Here is a 20,552-nt window from a genome sequence, read left to right as displayed (position 1 = left end):
CTCTAAATCTTGATGGGATGTATATATTGAAATTCTCTTTTCTTTATTCCAGGGTTTAAAACAAGTAGAAAGTAAATATTCAATCAGTTTCCTATAAACTTAAGAAAAAGGATCGTGTGTGCACCTGAGTGGCTCAGTCAATTGGGTGTCTGATTTCAGCACAGGTCATGATCTCACTGTGTGCTGACAGTTGAGAGCCTGGAGCCTTCCCCAGATTCTGTGTACCGCCCCCTGCCCCCCCCCCCCCGCTGCTCCACCACCCATACTCTCTATCTTAGTTATTGGAATGAGATAGTCTCTCACTTCACATACCATGGAGTAATAATATGGAAAATAATGAGGCAAATAAATATGCTCCAATGTGAAAGATCTTATAACAGATCAAAGATCAGATGGTTCTATTATCCTCCAGATATGATGTTCATCCTTGACTCCAAGGTGGCTGCTACAGCCCCTGTCATCACATATGGATCCCACCTGGAGCCCCAGTCTTCAGTCTGGGAACCGTGCTGCCAATGGAGCCAGTCATCATTTATGTTTTTATAAAAAAAGATTATTCTTTCATTTTTTTCTACTGTATTTTTTACTTTTTTGTAAATTTTTAAAAATTCTGTTTTACTTTCATCATTTCATTTTATTCTATTTTTTATTTTCAAAAATTTTCCTTCCCTCCCCAACCATTTTCTTTTCTTTCCCTTTTTTCTCTATTCTATCAAGCTTATTTCAACAACCAGACCAAAAAACACCTAGGATTTAGCTTCCATTATTTGATTTTTTTGTGCTGTTCTTAATTTTTCAATTTTAATTTTTAATTTTATTAATTCTTTGTCTTCCTCCAAAATGGCAAGATGAAGGAATTCATTCCAAAAAAAAGAACAGGAAGGTATGACAGCCAGAGACTTAATCAATACAGATACAAGCAAGATGTCTGAACCAGAATTTAGAATCACAATAATAAGAATACTAGCTGGGGCTGAAAAAAATCATAGAATCCCTTCTTGCAGAGATAAAAAAAAATAAAGTCTAGTCAGGACAAAATTAAAAATGCTTTAACTGAGATACAATCTTGAATGGATGCCATGGTGGCAAGAATGGATGAAGCAGAGCAGTGAATCAGCAATATAGAGGACAAACTTATGGAGAATAATGAAGCAGAAAAAAAGAGGGAAACTAAGGCAAAAGATCACGATATAAGAATTAGAGAACTCAGTGACTCATCAAAAATGAATAACATCCAAATCATAGGGGTCCCAGAAGATGAAGAGAGAGAAAAAGGGATAGAAGTTTTATGTGAGCAAATCATAGTGGAAAACTTTCCTAACCTGCAGAAAGACACAAACATCAATATCCAGGGAGCACAGAGAACTCATGTTAGATTCAAGAAAAACCAACCATCAACAAGGCATATCATAGTCAAATTCACAAAATACAGAGACAAAGAAAGAATCATGAAAGCAGCAATGGAAGAAAAGTCTTTATCTTACAAGGAAAGACAAATCAGGTTCACAGCAGACCTATCCACAGAAGCTAGGCAGGCCAAAAAAAGAGGGACAGGATATATCAATGTGCTGAATTGGAAAAATATGCATCCAAGAATTCTTTATCCAGCAAGGCTGTCATTCAAAATAGAAGGAGAGATAAAAAGTTTCCCAGACAAACAAAAACTAAAGGAATTCATGATCACTAAATCAGCCCTGCAAAAAAATTTAAGGGGGACTCTCTGGGGGGAGAAAAGATGGAACAAAACAAAAAAGACCAAAGCAACAAAGACTAGAAAGGACTAGCGAACACCATCAGAAACTCCAACTCTACAGGCAACATAATGGCAATAAATTCATATCTTTCAGTACTCACTCTAAATGTCAATGGACTAAAAGCTCCAATCAAAATACATAGGGTAACAGAATGGATAAGAAAACAAATTCCATCTACATGCTGTTAAGAAGAGATTCATTTTAGACCTAAAGGCACCTTCACATTGAAAGTAAAGGGATGGAGAACTATCTATCATGTTAATGGTCACCAAAGGAAAGCCAGAGTAGCCATACTTACATCAGAAAATCTAGATTTTAAAATAAAGACTGTAACAAGAGATGAATAAGGGCATTATATCATAATTAAGGGGTCTATCCACCAAGAAGTTCTAAAAATTGTAAACACTTATGCTCCAACTGTGGAGGAATGCAAATATATAAATCAATTAATCACAAATAAAGAAACTCATTGATAACAATACCATAATAGTAGGGGACTTCAACACCCCACTCACAGCAATGGACAGATCATCTAAACGGAAAATCGACAAGGAAATAATGGCTTTGAATGATGCACTGGATGAGATGGACTTAACAGATATATTCTGAACATTTCTCCATAAGGCAGAAGAATACACATTCTTCTCAAGTGCACATGGAACATTCTCCAGAATAGACCACATACTGGGACACAAATCAGCCCTCAACAAGTACAAAAAGATCGAGATCATACTGTGCATATTTTCAGACCACAATGCTATGGAACTCAAAATCAACCACAAGAAAAAATTTGGAAAGACAACAAATACTTGGAAATTAAAGAACATCTTATTAAAGAATGAATGGGCTAACCAAGAAATTAAAGGGGAAATTAAAAAGTACATGGAAGCCAACGCAAATGATAACACCACAACCCAAAACCTCTAGTATGCAGCAAAGGCAGTCATAAGAGGGAAGTATATAGCAATCCAGGCCATCCTAAAGAAGAAAGAAAGGTCTCAGATACACAACCTAACCTTATACCTTAAAGAGCTGGAAAAAGAACATCAAATAAACCCAAAACCAGCAGAACATGGGAAATAATAAAGTTTAGAGCAGAAATTAATGCTATTGAAATAAAAAAAAAATCAATGAAACCAGGAACTGGTTCTTTGAAACAATTCACAAAATTGATAAAACCTGGCCAGTCTGACCAAAAAGAAAAAGGAAAGGACACAAATAAATTAAAACAAGAATGGAAGAAGAGAGACCACAACCAACACTGCAGAAATACAAACAATAATAAGAGAAAAGAGCAATTATACACCAAAAAATTGGGCAATCTGGAAGAAATGGACAAGTTCCTAGAAACATATAGACTGAAACAAAACGAAACTGAAACAAAAAGAAAGAGAAAACTTGAACAGACCCATAACCAGTAAAGAAATTGAATTAGTAATCAAAAATCTCCCAAAAAACTAGAGTCCAGGGCCAGATGGCTTTCCAGGGGAATTCTACCAAACATTTAAAGAAGCGTTAACACCTATTCTTTTGAAGCTGTTACCAAAAATAGAAATGGAAGGAAAACTTCCAAACTCATTCTATGAAGCCAGCATTACCTTGATTGCAAAACCAGACAAAGACCCCACTAAAAGGAGAACTACAGAGCAATTTCCTTGATGAACATGGATGCAAAAATCCTCAACAAGATACTAGCCAACTGGATCCAACAATACATTAAAAGAATTATGCACCATGACCAAGTAGGATTTATACGTGGGATGCAGGACTGATTCAATGTCTGCAAAACAATCAATGTGATACATCACCTCAATAAAAGAAAGGACAAGAACCACATTATCCTCTCAATAGATGCAGAGAAAACATTTGACAAAACACAGCATCCTTTCTTGATAAAAACCCTCAAGAAAGTAGGGATAGAAGGATCATACCTCAAGATCTTAAAAGTCATATATGAAAGACCCACTGCTAATATCATCCTCAATGGGGAAAAACTGAGAGCTTACCCCCTGGGGTCAGGAACAAGACAGGGATGTCCACTCTCACCACTGTTATTCAACATAGTGTTGAAAGTCCTAGCCTTAGCAATCAGACAACACAAAGGAATAAAAGGCATCAAAATCAGCAAGGAGGAAGTCAAACTTTCACTCTTTGCAGATGACATGATACTCTATATAGAAAACCCAAAATATTCCACCAAAAACCTGCTAGAATTGATCCATGAATTCAGCAAAGTCACAGGATATTAAATCAATGCACAGAAATCGATTGCATTCCTGTACACCAATAATGAAGCAACAGAAAGAGAAATCAAGGAATTGATCCCATTTGCAGTTGCACCAAAAACCATAATATAGGGGCGCCTGGGTGGCTCAGTCGGTTAAGCGTCCGACTTCGGCTCAGGTCACGATCTCACTGTTCGTGAGTTCGAGCCCCGCGTCGGGCTCTGTGCTTACTGCTCGGAGCCTGGAGCCTGTTTCAGATTCTGTGTCTCCTTCTCTCTCTGACCCTCCCCCGTTCATGCTCTGTCTCTCCCTGTCTCATTAAAAAAAAAAAAAAAAAAAAAAAAAAAAAACCATAATATACCTAGGAATAAACCTAACCAAAGACATGAAAAATCTATACACTGAAAACTATAGAAAGCTTATGAAAGAAAATTGAAGACACAAAAAATTTGAAAAATATTCCATGCTTATGGAAGAAAAAATGTTGTTAAAATGTGAATACTACCCAAAGCAATCTACATATTCAATGCAATTCCTATCAAAATAACACCAGCACTCTTCACATAGCTAGAACAAACAATCCTAAAATTTGTATGGAACCAGAAAAGACCCCGAATAGTGAAAGCAATTCTAAAAAGAAAACCAAAGCTGGAGGCATCACAATCCCAGACTTCAAGATGTATTACAAAGCTGTAATCACCAAGACAGTATGGTACTGGCACAAAACCAGACACTCAGATCAATGTAACAGAATAGAAAACCCAGAAATGTACCCACAAATGTATGGCCAACTCATCTTTGACAAAGAAGGAAAGAATATCCAGTGGAATAAAGACAGTCTCTTTAGCAAACGATGTTGGGAAAACTGGACAGTGACATGCAGAAAAATTAACCTGGACCACTTTCTTACACCATGCACAAAAGTAAGCTTGAAATGCAAGAAAAACCTAAACGTAAGACAGAAGCCATCAAAATCCTAGAGGAGAAAGTAGGCAAAAACCTCTTTGACCTCTGCCACAGCAACTTCTTACTCAACTTGTCTTTGGGGGAAACAAAAACAAAGGAAACAATCATCAAAACTATAAACTAAAAGGCAACCAATGGAATGGGAGAAGATATTTGCAAATGACATATCAGATAAAGGGTTAGTATCCAAAATCAATAAAGAACTTATCAAACTCAGCACCCAAAAAACAAATAATCTAGTGAAGAAATGGACAAAAGACATGAATAGACACTTTTCCAAGGAAGACATCCAAATGACTAACAGACACATGAAAAAATGCTCAACATCAACATCATCAGGGAAATACAAATCAAAACCACAATGAGATACCATCTCACACCAATCAGAATGGCTAAAATTAACAACTCAGGCAACAGCAGTTGTTGGTGAGGATGTGGAGAAAGAGGATCTCTTTTGCACTACTGATGGAAATGCAAACTGGTGCAGCCACTCTGGAAAACGGTATGGAGATTCCTCAAAAAATTAAAAATAGAACTACCCTACAACCCAGCAATTGCACTACTAGGTATTTATCCAAGGGATTCAGGTTTGCTGTTTCGAAGGGGGCACATGCACCCCAATGTATAGCAGTGCTATCAACAATAGCTAAAGTATGGAAAGAGCCCTAATGTCCATCCACAGATGAATGGATAAAGAAGATGTGGTATATATATATACAATGAAGTATTACTCAGCAATCAAAAAGAATGAAGTCTTGCCATTTGCAACTGTGTGGATGGAACTAGAGAGTATTATGCTAAGCAAAATTAATTGGTCAGAGAAAGACAAATATTATATGACTTCACTCATATGTGGAATTTAAGATAGAAAATAGATGAATGTAAGGGAAGGGAAGCAAAAATAGTATAAAAACAAGAGACAGACAAAACATAAGAGACTCTTAAATATAGAGAATAAACTGAGGGTTGCCAGAGGGGTTGTGGGTGGAGGGATGGGCTAAATGTATAAGGGCATTAAGGAAGACACTTGGGATGAGCACTGGGTGTTATATATAGGGGATGAATCACTGGAATCTACTTCTGAAATCATTATTGCACTATATGCTAACTACCTTGGATGTAAATTTAAATAAATAAAAATAAATAAATAAATAAATAAAAAGCAAATAAATAAATATAAATAAATAAATAATGAAATAAGCAAATATTAAAATTAAAAGAAAAGGCAGGAGAAGGATAACCAAGAGTCTAAAGGGCAGAGCCAAGAGTCACAGAGAATTCTTTCCTAAGGCCTTGAAATCTTGTCCAATAGGATATACAAACTTATGCACAAGTAACTCCTTTGTATTCTCCATCTCCCCTCCTCCTCCCTCTTTGAATGGCAATGTCTTGCATTATCCTAGGCCTGTCCCACCATTGTGTGTTGGGAATGTTGGGTAGGTAGTTTCTTTAGTTTTATAGGTCCTCAGATGGAGGAAAAATTTTGTTTAAGAACTATGTTTAATGGATTAAAGCTAGGAACCTCATCCTCACCTAACTTAGAGGATTTAAATGATGAGATTTTGCACTTTGAGCTGATGAGATACTGATGCTTACATTTAGATGACTAGTTTGGCTCACAGATTGACCCCTGTTCGCAGAGGTCAAGGAGAGGCTAGAAAAAGAGGCAGGCTGCTGCAGATCGGTAGGTGGCAGGTTTAATTAGCAAGAGAACTTAAATATGAGGCTTGTCTTGGGTGTCCTTGAAGCAGCTCCCACTTGGTGGGCAAAGCATACATTCCAAGGCCAGGGGAGAGAGTGAGGGGCCTCTTCTGCCTGGATCTAGCTCTAAGATCAACCAGTGGTCATATCCTCTCAGTGACCTTCTCTAACAGATGAGACTCTGAATTTTGAGTTGATACTGTAATGGAATGAGACTCTTGGGGACCTTGGAATATAGTGAATGATTTTGCATTTGGGAAGAACATAAGTTGTTGGCAGCCAGAGGTTGAACTCCGCATACAACCCATACCCTTGCATAATGCCCTCTTGCCACCTGTGACTATAATGAAATACCCACCCCATTACTATCCCATGCTGTATTGCTCAAGTGAGTTTAAGAAAGAGATATTATCTGGGGCGCCTGGGTGGCGCAGTCGGTTAAGCGTCCGACTTCAGCCAGGTCACGATCTCACGGTCCGTGAGTTCGAGCCCCGCGTCAGGTTCTGGGCTGATGGCTCGGAGCCTGGAGCCTGTTTCCGATTCTGTGTCTCCCTCTCTCTCTGCCCCTCCCCCGTTCATGCTCTGTCTCTCTCTGTCCCAAAAATAAATAAAAAACGTTGAAAAAAAAAATTTAAAAAAAAAAAGAAAGAGATATTATCCATAGTGGGTCTGACCTAATTATGTGAATGGGGGAGGGGTAGAAATGAGTGCATTGGATCTTGAAAGCCAGTTAGAAATATTTGGTGACATTATATAAGCACATGACCTCTGACCATTAGTGCATATTCCTAGGCATACACCATAACCACGCTGTGTCTGCCATCAAACTGGGGTCCTTTGGCAGAAGACTCTATATGTCCTCTGCTTCTCCCATCAGCCTAGGGGCTCTGGCATCGTGTGTGGGCCCATTTCCTCCTCCTGGTACCCACACAGGCTGCAGGGCAGGAGGCGACACTCCCCACAGAGGGAGACGGTTTCCCAGCAGCCCTTGCGGCCTCGCGTGGTGCAGGCCCCTCGTCTGGGAAGACGACGTGGACTGGCCCGATGGCAAGCGCCCGGGCCGAGGGCTCAGGCCCAGGCTGGCAGGGGGCCTGCGTGCTGGCCACAGCCCTGCTCTGGCTGTGCCCACTGTTGCTTCGTGCTGAGCCCGAGGGAACTGCTGCAGATGGTGAGTGCGGGGGGGAGTATGGTGAGGGGCGTCAGGTTCCCCCACCTCTCAAGTTTCCCTCACCCACCCCACTGGCCAGGAGGACCTCTACCTGGCTGAGTGGGGCCCTAGAATTCCTGGGTTCCCCTTGGGCACGGTCAGGGAGACCCATGGCTGAGGAGACCAGGGCACCCCCTCTTCTTGCCAGCTCTTTCCTTCTAGATCTCAAGCCTCCTCAGTTCAAGAGCAGAGGTTCAGCACTGGCCTGTGTGGGCCCCCAAAACCTCTTCATTTTAAGAACAGGATGCAGTGCTTCAGGAGAATTATCAAGCAAAATGTGCTCCATTTGGCCTCAGTCTCCCTAGAATATTGGACTGAGGTGGGAGGGGTGCAACCACTTAATCCTCAGTGGCCCTGAGTAAACAGCATCCCTAAGTAAGTCCTTAGTTTCTGGGACTTCAAATAATGGTGTGCTAGTTAAGTGAAATAAGGTCTGGTGAAGCACCTGGGGCAGCACCACCTCCTGGTCTTGACTTGCGCACCCCAGTGATATGCAGATGTGTACCTCTGCAGGTGCCTGCACCACAAACCTCACCCCCCCTTCTTACTGAGACCCACAGGCTGCTTCCTTAGTACTACCATCACCAGCAAAGCCAGGTGGCTCTTTGTTACATGAGCCATGTCTCTTCACCCTGGGCCTTGGATTTCCCAGCTGAAAAGTGAGGAGGGGCCACAGTGGCCCTGTGTCCTGTTGATGCTGACATCCAGAGACACCAAGGCTGGCATCCATAATACCTCATGGTGCCTCATGGGTAGGATTGTCTCCACAGTGTGTGGGAAGCCAGCAGTAACTGGGAAGATCTTTGGTGGCCAGAATGCACCGGACCGTCGGTGGCCATGGCAGGCCAGCCTGCTCTACCACGGCAAGCACATCTGTGGAGCTGCCCTCATAGATGCCTACTGGGTGATCTCAGCTGCCCACTGCTTCCAAAAGTGCGTGTTTCCAATGGGCCCAATGACTCGGGTGGGATTGGGAAGGGAACACAAGATGGACAGAACAGAAGGGGGAGAATGATGTCCCAGACCTTTTTCCCTAGGCTTTGTTCCTGGCCACCACCAGGTGTCTGTGTGCACCGTTGGCCCTGCCTTTGACCGAGCATTCCCCTCTACTTGGAATGCCATCCCTTCTCACCACCTTACTCCAGTCTCCTGACTCTCTGAGTTCACATCTCCCAGTACAAAGGCCATTTACCTTATCTCTTCCTTCAGGGATGTTCCCATCTGTCCCCCTCCTCACACTTTGGTAATATCAAGATGGTATGGTTGTCTCAGCTACTTGTACATTACTTGTACATAGCTAAGTGGAAATTAACTTTAACTGTGATTATCAGTAAGTACTGGAAAACAAACTTTAGTTCCAAAGTCATTGCCTCCAGCCCACTTTTTGTCTTCTTTAAACTTTAGGATTCTGAGTCCTGTTCCCACTCAAGGTAGATTCTGCATTCTACATCTTGCCCAGCTCTAGACAGGCCAACAAGATGTCAGTGGGTTTGTTTCCTCTTGTGCAGATGGTAGTGGGTGTGTAGTGTCCCTGGCTGAACATATGGCACAGGTTTTAGGCTTTAAGTCAGAGCAATAGTTCTAGGGTCCCCACTTTCCAGGGCTGGGGGAGCATTAGAGCCTGTACAAACTGGGCAATTATTTTGTCCTCTTCCAATCAGGCTGTTCAAAGGTCATCATTGGCACAACTGCCAGAGGCTTCCCTGGGTCCTAACCACCTGCACATTCTAGCACATTTCTCTATGGAAGCATCATGGGACTCTGGCTGTTTAACCAGCATCCAGAAATTCCTGTCACTTCTGTAGAAATATGTGCCTAAGAGCAACTGTGTTCACCACAGTCTCTATAGGTCAGAGTGAGGCATGAAGCAAATGGCCTCTGTCCTCAGATGGGACACAGATAGTCAGGAGAGTGGGCTGCATCTCAGGTGTATCCTGGGCTTACTCTGTGCCCAGAGGGAGTGGGGAGAATATCACACTCGAAGTCAGAGGAGGTAAGAGCCACTGGCATCAACTGGCTTTGAGAACCACTTGGGTTCTGTTCATTTATTCAGCACTCATGGGTGGTAGGCCCCTTGTGAGGCCCACTGTGGAGGATGTGGAGAAGCAAGACCCACCTTGAAGTTTCTCATCCTATCAGGAAAGTGACACATGAACCCAGCTACTGTGCTGCAGGATGGAAAGACCAGAATATGCAAGAGGGTAGACCCTGAGCCAGTGTCAGGAGAGGTACCATGGGCTGCAATCAGAGGAGGGGCTTGGAGCTAGTACGGACTTGTGGGAGAAGAATCCAGTCACATGGAGTCTGGGCAAGGGAGCAGCACAAGCAGACCATGTATGTTGGAAAGCTGCTCACATTCCAGAAACAAGTTCAGTTCCATGTGCTCGCTTGTTTGCTCCACACAGGCTCATTGAGTGCCTGTCTCCAGATGGGGTTCATCCTTTAGGGAAGTCTGAGTGTGAAGAATGGGAAGAGGGAATGGATGATTCTGCGCTGAGAAATGGGGTCTTTGAGAACCACTCCAAGCCATGGAACCTTCCAATGGTTCTGGTCAGAGCTGGGAAGGAGCCAAGTCTCCTCTGTTCTATAATGAAGGGGCATAGTTTGATGTGCCCCAATGTTTCTTTCCAGCACTGAGATTCTCTGCTCCTTTGATTTGGGGGCATACTGGGAAAGCCATCAGAAACTTTCAAAGGACAGATTTCCTGAGGCAATAGACAGACAAGAATCCAGCCCACCTGATGAGAATATTAGGAAGGGAGGAGAGAGCAACCTCTGGAATAATGGTCATGTCTGGTTGCTTATGGGGTTGGTAGAGTTGGGAGTAGGCAGTCAGGTGAGAGTGCAAGGGTGTTAGCCCAGTGCTCAGAGGAGACAGGTGATAATACAGCCTCTCACAACAGGTCCCATGAACCATCTGACTACCAGGTCCTGCTAGGGTACCATCAGCTCCAACATCCCACTGAGCATAGCCGGCAGATGACAGTGTATCGAGTCATTGTTCACAATGACTTTAACAAGCGCTACTACATGGGCAGTGACATCGCTCTGTTGCAACTGCCTCTATCTGTGAACTTTACTTCTCACCTCCTCCCTGCCTGCCTGCCGGGGCCTACCATGAAGCTGCCCCTTCACAGCAGCTGCTGGATAACCGGCTGGGGGATGATCACTGAGGGTGGTGAGTAGGAGCAGGGCAGGCAGGGAGGGTAAGGGTGGTGGAGGAGGAAGGTGTGTTAACCATTGTGGGGCCCTTCCAGCCCTGATACCATTTCCTTCTAAAGCTTCAATTTCCTTCTGTCATGCTTCAAAAAGTCTGAGCATATCTAACTTTTGGAATCAAGAACTTGGGCTCTTTGACTCCAAGCCATTTAGGATTCCACTCTGATTCACAGGTCCTGCATGAGACCATGTCAGGCCCCTCCAAAGCTTCCTCAGGCACCTCTTGGGCTTCCCCTACCATGGAAGGTACTCAGGGAAGCATAACAGTAAGGAAATGAAAACAAGTTTGCTTGTTGGCTTGAGAGGCAAAGTTGGGTGTTTCTGGATTAAGAACATATTCCTATGTGAATCTCACTTCCCCTCATCCATTAATTCAAGTAAAACTTGTCTGTTCTGCCAGCTTGCTGGGCTTGTACATTTTTAGGCTGAGAGAGAAGAAATGGTGGGCAAATATTTTTTTAACACAATGGAAAATGCTTTTAATTTAGGAAAATGTAACATAGAGTGAAAAAAGCAGAATGTAAATTTGCCGTGATTTGTAGGGTCATAGGGTCATGATGTGGCAGAGTATCTCACTGGAGGTATTTGGGGCAAGATTTCCTTTGCTGTGCTCTGGCCACAAATATCAATCACACTGTCTAGTCATGAAAACAGCCAATGCTTCAACATTTCCAAAGACACCCTCTTGGGAAGCACTGTCACTCATTAAGAACCACTGGCAGAGCAAGAAGGATTCTGCAAAACTGGTCGGAGGGTAGGAATTGGGGTATGAGGGGAAGTTGCAGGCTAGAGCAGCCAGCAGGTCAGGGAGCATCTGACATCAATGATAGACTCAGCCTGCAGCTGTTCTGTCCTCTCCCTGACCACAGTTGCTGGGCCTGGGTTGTCCCCGAGGACATGTGAGAGCTGTACATGGCAAGCACTCCACAGGACGGAGCTGTCACTGTGACACTGAAAACACCAGTCTGACCTGTGAGCAATCTGTGGAAATAGAATCCACATGGAAAGCATCCACAGACCAGCTGCTTGTTGAGGCTGGGCCATGTCTTATTTGACATACTACCTCACCCCACCCAGCATCCATTAGGTGCATCACTGGAACCTGGGCCAAGCCAGGACTCTCAACTTCCACCCTCCACCTCTACTTCTATATCTGCATAGCTACCGGATTAATTATTTTCAAAACACAAGGAGACCCTTCAGTGGTTTCCCAGTGTGCTTGAGAGAAATCCAAACTCCACATACTGGTGAAGAGGCCTTGCTCGCTCTGGACCCTGCTGTGACCTTGTCTCATTTTTTTCAACTCCCACGCCACTGCAGCCACCCAGACCTCCCTCCTGGCACTTCCCACTGCAGACCCCTCACCTTTGCTCTCTTGTCTGCCTTAAATGTCTTGTCCCTTCATCTTTGCAAGTCCTCTGAGAGACTTCCCCAATCCTGTCAGTTGGAAATGGCAGCATGTCCATTAGCAGGCAGGTTGGGGAGGTAGCTAGCCCCTCTCTCAGGCTCCAACCCACATCTGACCTTCCCCCACTCCTGACCCCTGCAGATTTCCTGGCTGCGCCATTTCAGCTGCAGGAGGGAGAGGTTGGCATCATTGACAGTGAGGTCTGTAAAATGTATTTCCAATCGCCAGACTCCAGCAGCAGTGAATATTCTATACACGAGGATATGTTTTGTGCTGGGGACCTCATGACAGGAAAGTCCATCTGCAGAGTAAGTGAGATTGGCTCTGTTTATCAAGTGGGAACTCCCCTCTCCCTTTGTGTCTTCTCTGGATCCTGCCCCTGACTTCCTCCTCCTAAGCTCACCCCCCAGCCTGAAGTGTCAGAACTGAAGTTCAGAAGACCCCAAAGAATACTAGTTCATTCCACACATTTCTTCGTTTAAAAAAAAACGTTGTTGAAGAATAGCATGCATAGAAAAGGGCATAATTTAGACATGTGCTATTTGATGCATTTTTAGAAATTTGCACAATCAGGGACACCTGGGTGGCTCAGTCTGTTAAGCGTCCGACTTCAGCTCAGGTCATAATCTCGTGGTCCGTGAGTTTGAGCCTCATGTCCGGCTCTGTGCTGACAGCTCAGAGCCTGAAGCCTGCTTCAGATTCTGTGTCTCCCTCTGTCTCTGCCCCTCCCCTGCTTGCACTTTGTCTCTCTCTGTCTCAAAAATAAATAAACATTAAAAAAACTTTTGGGGCGCCTGGGTGGCTCAGTCATTTGAGCGTCTGGCTTCGGCTTAGGTCATGATCTCGCAGTTCGTGAGTTCGAGCTGCATGTCGGGCTCTCTGACAGCTCAGAGCCTGAAACCTGCTTCGGATTCTGTATCTCCCTCTCGCTGCCCCTCCCATTCTCTCTCTCTCTCTCTCTGTGTTAAAAATGAGTAAACATTTTTTAAAAAATTAAATAAAAAAAAAAGAAATTGGCACAATCATGTAACAACCAGCACCTAAAGAATCCTCCTGATACTTCCTTCCTGTTACTAACTCCCTGAGACTAGTCCTGGCTTCTGAAGCTCTGTGGATTAGTGTCGGGACTTACCTACATGGAATTATACAGGATGATTCTCATCTGGTCAATATTATGTTTCTGAGATTTATGCATCTTGGGTGTAGTTTACATTGTTCACCTTGTTGCTGTGTGGTATCCACTGTGTGAATATACTACAATTTTATTTATCTATTCTAGTCTTGGTGGCATTTGGATAGTTTCCACTTGAGACCATTACAAATAGATTTGCTGTGAACATCCTAGTGCATGTGTTTTAGTGCACATGGGTTCACATTTTGGTTGAGTATAACCCTGGGAGTAGAATTACTGTGCCATAAGATATGCACAGGTTCGTCTCTCACAGGTACTGAGGAGCAGCTTTCCAATCCACTGGTACCAGTTTGCACTCCCCCCAGCAGGGGCTGACAGTTGTGTTTGCTCCACATTGCCTCCAGTACTTCATGTTGCCCGCCATTTTAAATGTGATTTTTAATTTGCATTTCTCTGAGAATTTCTCTGTGAATAATGAAGATAAGCACTTTTTTCATATGTGTATTGCCTCTTTTTAAAAGTGTCTATTCAAATTTTTTTGCCATTATTTCAGTGAGATTGTGTGTCTTTCTCATTGAATTTTAGAATATGAGTATGGTATTGAATATATGTATTAAGAATATTTTCTCCTACTCTGTGGAATCCTTCTATTCTATGGTGGAGAAACTTGAGACCCAGAGAGGAAAGTGGATAGCTCAAGGTGAAGTGGCATGATCATAGTCAAACCTAGAAAAGCCTTGGAGCTATGGCCCCCACATGCTTCCTCATACAGAGCTCCTTCCTCTCCTGCTCCTTTTGCTACCCCTTTGTCTCTCTCCTTGACCATCTCCCATCAGCTGAAAAACATACTGTCATGATGCCCATCTTAAAACACCTACACATACCTTCTCTTTTCCCCAGCTCTCTGCCCTGGGCCCTGATTCTCAGCCTGCCTTCCCACAGGGCTCACCCACTTCAAGGGCCCTCTCTGGCTTACTCACTTCTCTTTCTTGCCTCAGCCCATTCTATCAGACTTTTGTGCTCGCCCTTCCTCCACAGTTTTCTCACCAAGACAGCCAGATGCCTAGGTGCACCTCTGACCTCCTCCCACTTGGTGCTTGGCCATGCACCCTGCAGCACATCCCATCATACTTGAAGGGCAGCCCCTCTTATGTCTCCTGCTTTCTTCCTCCTCTTTCTGACCTCCACACACCAAGGACCCACCACTCAGCCCTTATTCTGCTTTTCCTGCCTTGCTCCATTTTTACCTTAAATGGAGGGAAAGGGTCAGGTAGGGCAAATCTGTGCCTCACCATTTCTTGCCTGCCTTTATCAGTCTCTTTCTGCTGCAGTAGTTCATGACTGGTCTCCCTGTGCTGATTTCTGCCCTGCCACATACTGTGCTTCACCCAGCCCCAGAAATCCTACCATCCTTTTAGAATCTGTATCAGGTCACACTACCTCCCTGCTGAGTGTCCTTCAATGTCCCTTCATCCATACCCTCCCAGCTGATAAGCCTGGGCCTGGCCCTGCCACTTCTCAGCCTCACCTGTGCCAAGCAGGCCGCCTACCTGTGCCTGCAAATTCCAGGTCAGGCCTTGCTCATCCCTCCCATCTCTGCTTAGAGGCTCTCTGAAGGCAGCCCTTCCTGCCATTTACCACCCCCTGGGTGCCTCTGTTCCACATCTTGCATCTGTGCATGGTGTGTGCTGTACTGTCTGTGTTCATGTTCTGTCATATCAATGTCTCCTACACACAGGGTACTCGGTCATGTTTATTCAACAGAAGGCTGGAAGGGTGCTATGTTTCTTTGGTCCCTACTTTATAACCAATGAGATAGAAGCATTATGCCCAATGGTGCCTTCCTGCCTTGGAGTCCTGACCTCAAGGTCCTTAGCATTTTTCTGGGACCCCCTTGGGCTCCCTGCCATTCTGACCACCCTACCAGTTTGGACTTGGGATCACTTCTTTTCTGCTGAGCACATTTAACAGTTTGCGTTTTCTAAAGAAGCTCCACAAACCAGAGACCTTAATAAGTCAAAAACAAATGCCCAGGTGGGATGTTGTACTGGACTGATAATTACCCAGAGGCCTGCAGGCCCCATGGGACTTCAGGTGGTACCTTCACTCACTTAGGATTGGGAGCACAAAGGGCTGGTGTCCGATATCTGGAGTCTGCCTGCATATTCTCATAGGTCTATGACTGCCAGCTTAGAAGGATGCTCAGAGTCCCCTCCACAGACTTTGTGAAGTGAGCTCCAAAGCCTTACCCTTGCGATTTTGATCAAAGAGGTATGCAGTGGGACTCTGTGTCTGGATTTTTCAAATCCTCCATGTAATTCTGATGAGAACAATTCACAGCCCCACCTTGACATGAGGCTTCCTAAACTCCACTCTGGTGGAGGGCAAAGGCACTTCACACTGTCTAAACCATGTGTGTCCCCCTCTATTTTGGTCCCCATGACTCATGCTGTCTCTTTCCTCAGGGAGATTCTGGAGGCCCCTTGGTCTGCAAGCTGAATGGTGGCACTTGGTTTCTGATGGGGCTGTCTAGCTGGAGCCAGGCCTGCCGCTATCCCATAGGCCCCAGCGTCTTCACCAGGCTCACCTACTTTTCCCACTGGATCAGTGAGAAGCGGAGCACCTTGCCCAATCCTGATCCTTCTTTTGCTACTTCTCAGGACAAACCTCCTATTTTGAGTGACTTTTCTTCTCTGGGCACTGTCCTCAAGCCCAGCACCTGCATCACCCTTGTGTCTTTACAGACCTTCCTCCTACTGCTGATTTTCCTAATGATTCTGTGACAGACCCTGTGATGCCCCTCCTGGCCCTCCCCAACAAGCTTGTTTGCATTAATGCCAACAGGCTCTACATTCTTCTTAAATGTGCCCATCTCTGAGCAATCCTGTCCATCTGAAGCTTGCTCCAGGCCTGATAAAATTTTAAAAAATATATTAAAGAAGCTTCCTGCTCCTGTTTCTGACCTATCAGAGCTACCTTCTGTCCCCACCCTACTGTCATTCAAGCTCCTTGGCACATGAAGTTTTCCCTGCTCCCTCAGCTGGGAGTAGGGAAGGGCAAGGACACTGAGGGCCTGGCTAGCTATCTGGAACTGAATCACTAGCCTTGAGGAGTCTTCCAAAGAGCTGCCATGGCTTAGGGCCCAAGGCCTCACCCCATGGAGGAAGTGGCATCCCCTAGGTCCCACAGAACACTAATGGCCAGTGCGATAGGGACGGGTCGTCCTACGGGTGGATGATTTGCCCTGAGCTGGAGATGAAGAAGGATACTCCAGGCCCACAGGTCACAGAGGTTCTATTTGAAAGGCTCTATTTGAAGTAGACTGTGAAGGGCTCTGGCTACCAGGCTAAGGTCCAAAATCACAGGTCAGCTGCCCTCAGATCTCTGCTGTTAGTCTATTCCCCTTGTACCCACAGTACCTGTCCTCCCCCTATCTCCAGGGGCCCAGCCTCCCACCCCCTGGGAACCTGTCATAGCTTGTGGTTTGGCTGACCCAGGACTTGCTGGCCCAACACTGAGCCTTAAGCCATGTCCTGAACTGTCCCCTACAAATATGTCTGGGTCACAGAATTGTAACTAGTTAGCAGAATACTCAGAAGAGTCTCATAACCACAAGACCCACCCTGAATTCTTGGTGATCAGGGAGCAGCCCTCAACCATTGCAGATCCACTGTATCAAAATGCCATCAGGTGTTCTGTGCAAATTCTTTCCAATCTTGTTCCCCAGATAGCCTGGGCTCTCACCAGCAGGTGAAAATAGGTGAAGTCACATCCACATGGTCACCAGAGTCTTGCTGGCTTTAAGCCCTCTGCTACTCATGCAGAGGTTTCCTTCCCAGCTCAGGAGTGTCTGGAAGTGATAAAAAAAAAAAAAAAAAAAAGCATTCTCTCCCTATTAGTAGACTCAGTTATGGGGCTTCCTGGCTGGATTGCTGGGCCCAGAGGTGGCAGTCAGCACTTAGTTCAGATTTGGACCATTATCTACCCACTGCCCCTAGAACTTCCACTTACCTTCAACCCATGGTGGCTTTGTGCTGACTGTGCTGGGTTTCTCTCCCACAGTGACTTCTGCTTTGTCCATCAATAGCCATGTTTCTATGTGAAGCACCGAGTGGTGTGACTGTTGGTCCTGCATGAAGTTTCTTGGGTCCCCTAACTCAGTAGATGCAAATACATTTCCAGTCCACTCTGAAGATCTGCCAAATCACAACTTTCCCACAGCCTACTTCCCTGTTACAGCCAGCTTCAATGTTTGGTATTATTATCCATGTTTGATCCCTTTTTACAGATCTGAACCCAAGATCTAGCATGGTTAAGTAACTTGTCTGAGGTGATGTGGGTAGTAAATAGCAGAGCAGAAATTCAAACCCAGATTTCTTAAGGAGCTCAGAGGTCTTCCCTCTAATGCAGGCCATTCTCAGGCACCTCAGGCCCTGTGTGATTTCCTCTCTCAGGTTAATTTTGAGAGGTACCTTGAGAGGCTTGGGTTAACTGTCCCAAGTGTGGCCCTGGTCAGTGACAAGGAAAGATCCCAAATAACAAGACTGATGTCAGGGTGCAGAGCAGGTCTGGAAGGCCAGTAGGACTGGGGCTGGGGGACAGGCTGGGAGTGCTGCTGAGATGGATTTCACCAGACCCACCATCAGAAGCTCCCAATGGGCTGCTAGGTCGCACTCCCACATCAACCCTGGATGAGCAGGGGAGGTGAGAAGGAAATGTAGAATCAACAAGAAATCCTAGAGGAAGTAAAGTTTTCCTGAAGTGGCCTGTAGCTGGGTTAAGAGAGTAGGGCAATGATAGGATGAGCTTTAAGGCTGTTTGCATGTTCCACTCTCCCCCATCCGATACCATGTGACAAATGCTGCCTAATCTTTCTCAGGTGCCAGTGTATTCCAGGGTGGATGTGTCAACTAGTGTGTAGCTTCTGATGGCCATCTTGAGTACATGCCCTCCGTGCCCACACTTCTACCCCTGAGGGCAGGGGGAGTACTACATGGGGAGACTTGATCCTTCCACTATGATTTCTTCTAAGAGCTTTAATGTTGAAGCCTTGGATGCAGAAAATGCCTGGCAGATAGCAGTATGGAGGAGAGGTTAAGAGTGGATTTTTGATGCCTGGGGCCTCTGGTCTAGGGTCATCCTCCCTTCTCCTTGAACTCATCAGGACTTCTGTCCTTCTCTGGTATACTGTACCAAAGAGTGACAGAGTAGCTGCTAACCCATGGGTTATATGAGCACATGTGCCAAAATAACTGCACAACTGAGAAGTATGATTGCCACATAAGAAATACAGAAGATTGGACGTTATATGTTATTTGAAATAGAATTATTAGAAGAGACAGACCACCAAAAATTAATAAACACAATAAATATCCTTATGGATATAGGAAAATATTATTAGCAATAAGACTCAAGACAAAGAAACCACAGGAAAGAACCAAGTCAAAATATTGTGTATGAAAAATACAATGGTTGAATTAGAAGGCACAACAGATTGGATGAATAACAGGTAAACACAGATGAAAGACACATGCAGTTGCTACTTTGTGTAGACATTACAAAGTATGGACTTTGGAGCTGGCACACTTATGGTAGGATAATGTGTGGAGTTTCTTTACAAAAGATCTAATTTCTAAGGTATGGTTGGGGATAAGGAGAAGAGGAGGCCAGTGCAGGAGCCTGGCATAAGCTCTGCCACCCCCCACTCCCCCCACCCCTGGCCCTAAGGAACAGGGAAGGGAGAAGAGGAGCAAGGACTGACAGCTGAGGGACATAGCTAACTGAGGAAACCTCACAAATAGGGTTTTTGTGGAAATAAACACTGTGACCACTTCTGTCACCTCCTCAGATCTTCAGCTGAGTCTCCCCTCTGGTTGAACCCACTGTGGCCAGAGAGAATAGGAACCTGTCAGGCCTTCCAGCTTACACTTCCACCCCCACAGAAGGAGTGGGATGAGGTGGAGAGTATGCCTGGAGGGACAGACAGGAGATAATTGCTACAGGGGGTCTAGATTACTTGGGTCCACTCTCCTGCTAAAAAAAAAAAGAAAGAAAGAAAGGAAAGTCTTTATTAATTCAGTAAAGAAAATATTCATGAGGTACCTGGCTGTCTCAGTTGATGGACCATGCAACTCTTGATCTCGTGATTGTGAGTCTGAGCCCCACACTGGGTGTAGAGATCACTTCAAAAAATAAGATCTTATGTAGAGAGGCAAACCTAGAAGTTGACTCTCACCTATAGAGAACAAACTGATGGTTACCAAAGGAGAGGTGGGTGGGGTCATGGGTTAAACAGGTGATGGGGATTAAAGAGGGCACTTGTGATGAGCACTAGGCATTGTTTTGAAGTACTGAATATTGTACACCTGAAACTAGTATTATGCTGTAGGTTAACTAACTAGAATTTCAATAAAAACACACAAAAAAGTAAAATAATAATGAATAAAATAATGAATAAATTATTTGAATAATTTGATATTTGAAAATTGAATAATTTGAAATTTGAATAATTTGAATAATTTGCCAGGTATGTTTTGATTGCTCATTGAAGTAACCCTGGAAAAAATGGAAAAGAGTGGGGTGGCAGAAGCCTTTTACCATACAAAAAGAGAAATTTCAGGGGCAGAAAAAAAGACCAGGCAGAGAATCAAAGAAACTATAAGGCTTAATCCAGAGAGAAACAGAGGAAAATAAAGAAAAAGGAGATACAGAAAATATGTAAAAAGAATAAAAATGCCTTCAGTTTAAAATTCTCCACCAATAATACGGTCTTAGAAAAGTTGGCAGCATAGGGTTGGCAGGGATTTTCTGGGCTTAGTGACAATATAAACTAAACTCATTTTCTTTTTCATGCGTGAATTAGATCAGGAAGTTACAAATGAGTGCTTGAGCTTGGAGAGCTGGGCCAGGCTCTAATTTGAATAGTTCAAATAAGTTATTT

General features: G+C 44.4%; 1 protein-coding gene across 1 annotated transcript; it reads left to right on the top strand.

Moving 5' to 3' along the window:
* Positions 1-7,690: 7,690 nt before the first annotated feature.
* Positions 7,691-16,514, top strand: LOC102964084 (serine protease 40-like). The gene is made up of 5 exons (XM_007093118.2): positions 7,691-7,814; positions 8,624-8,786; positions 10,757-11,031; positions 12,622-12,788; positions 16,078-16,514. Exons 1-5 carry the CDS (start codon positions 7,691-7,693, stop codon positions 16,393-16,395), a joined length of 1,047 nt encoding a protein of 348 aa, XP_007093180.1. The 3' UTR covers positions 16,396-16,514.
* Positions 16,515-20,552: the final 4,038 nt, after the last annotated feature.

This window comes from Panthera tigris, chromosome C1 (genome assembly GCF_018350195.1).
Source record: "Panthera tigris isolate Pti1 chromosome C1, P.tigris_Pti1_mat1.1, whole genome shotgun sequence".
Lineage (NCBI taxonomy): Eukaryota > Metazoa > Chordata > Mammalia > Carnivora > Felidae > Panthera > Panthera tigris.
This window is presented reverse-complemented; position numbering and strand designations above follow the sequence as displayed.

What these genes read in the sequence shown, in the direction of transcription:
- LOC102964084 (XM_007093118.2), top strand. Translation starts at nt 7,691, where the DNA reads ATGGCAAGCGCCCGGGCCGAGGGCTCAGGCCCAGGCTGGCAGGGGGCC. An exon ending in GCTGCCCACTGCTTCCAAAA is followed by an intron (nt 8,787 to 10,756) that starts GTGCGTGTTTCC and finishes CTCTCACAACAG; the next exon opens with GTCCCATGAACCATCTGACT. An exon ending in GGGGATGATCACTGAGGGTG is followed by an intron (nt 11,032 to 12,621) that starts GTGAGTAGGAGC and finishes TGACCCCTGCAG; the next exon opens with ATTTCCTGGCTGCGCCATTT.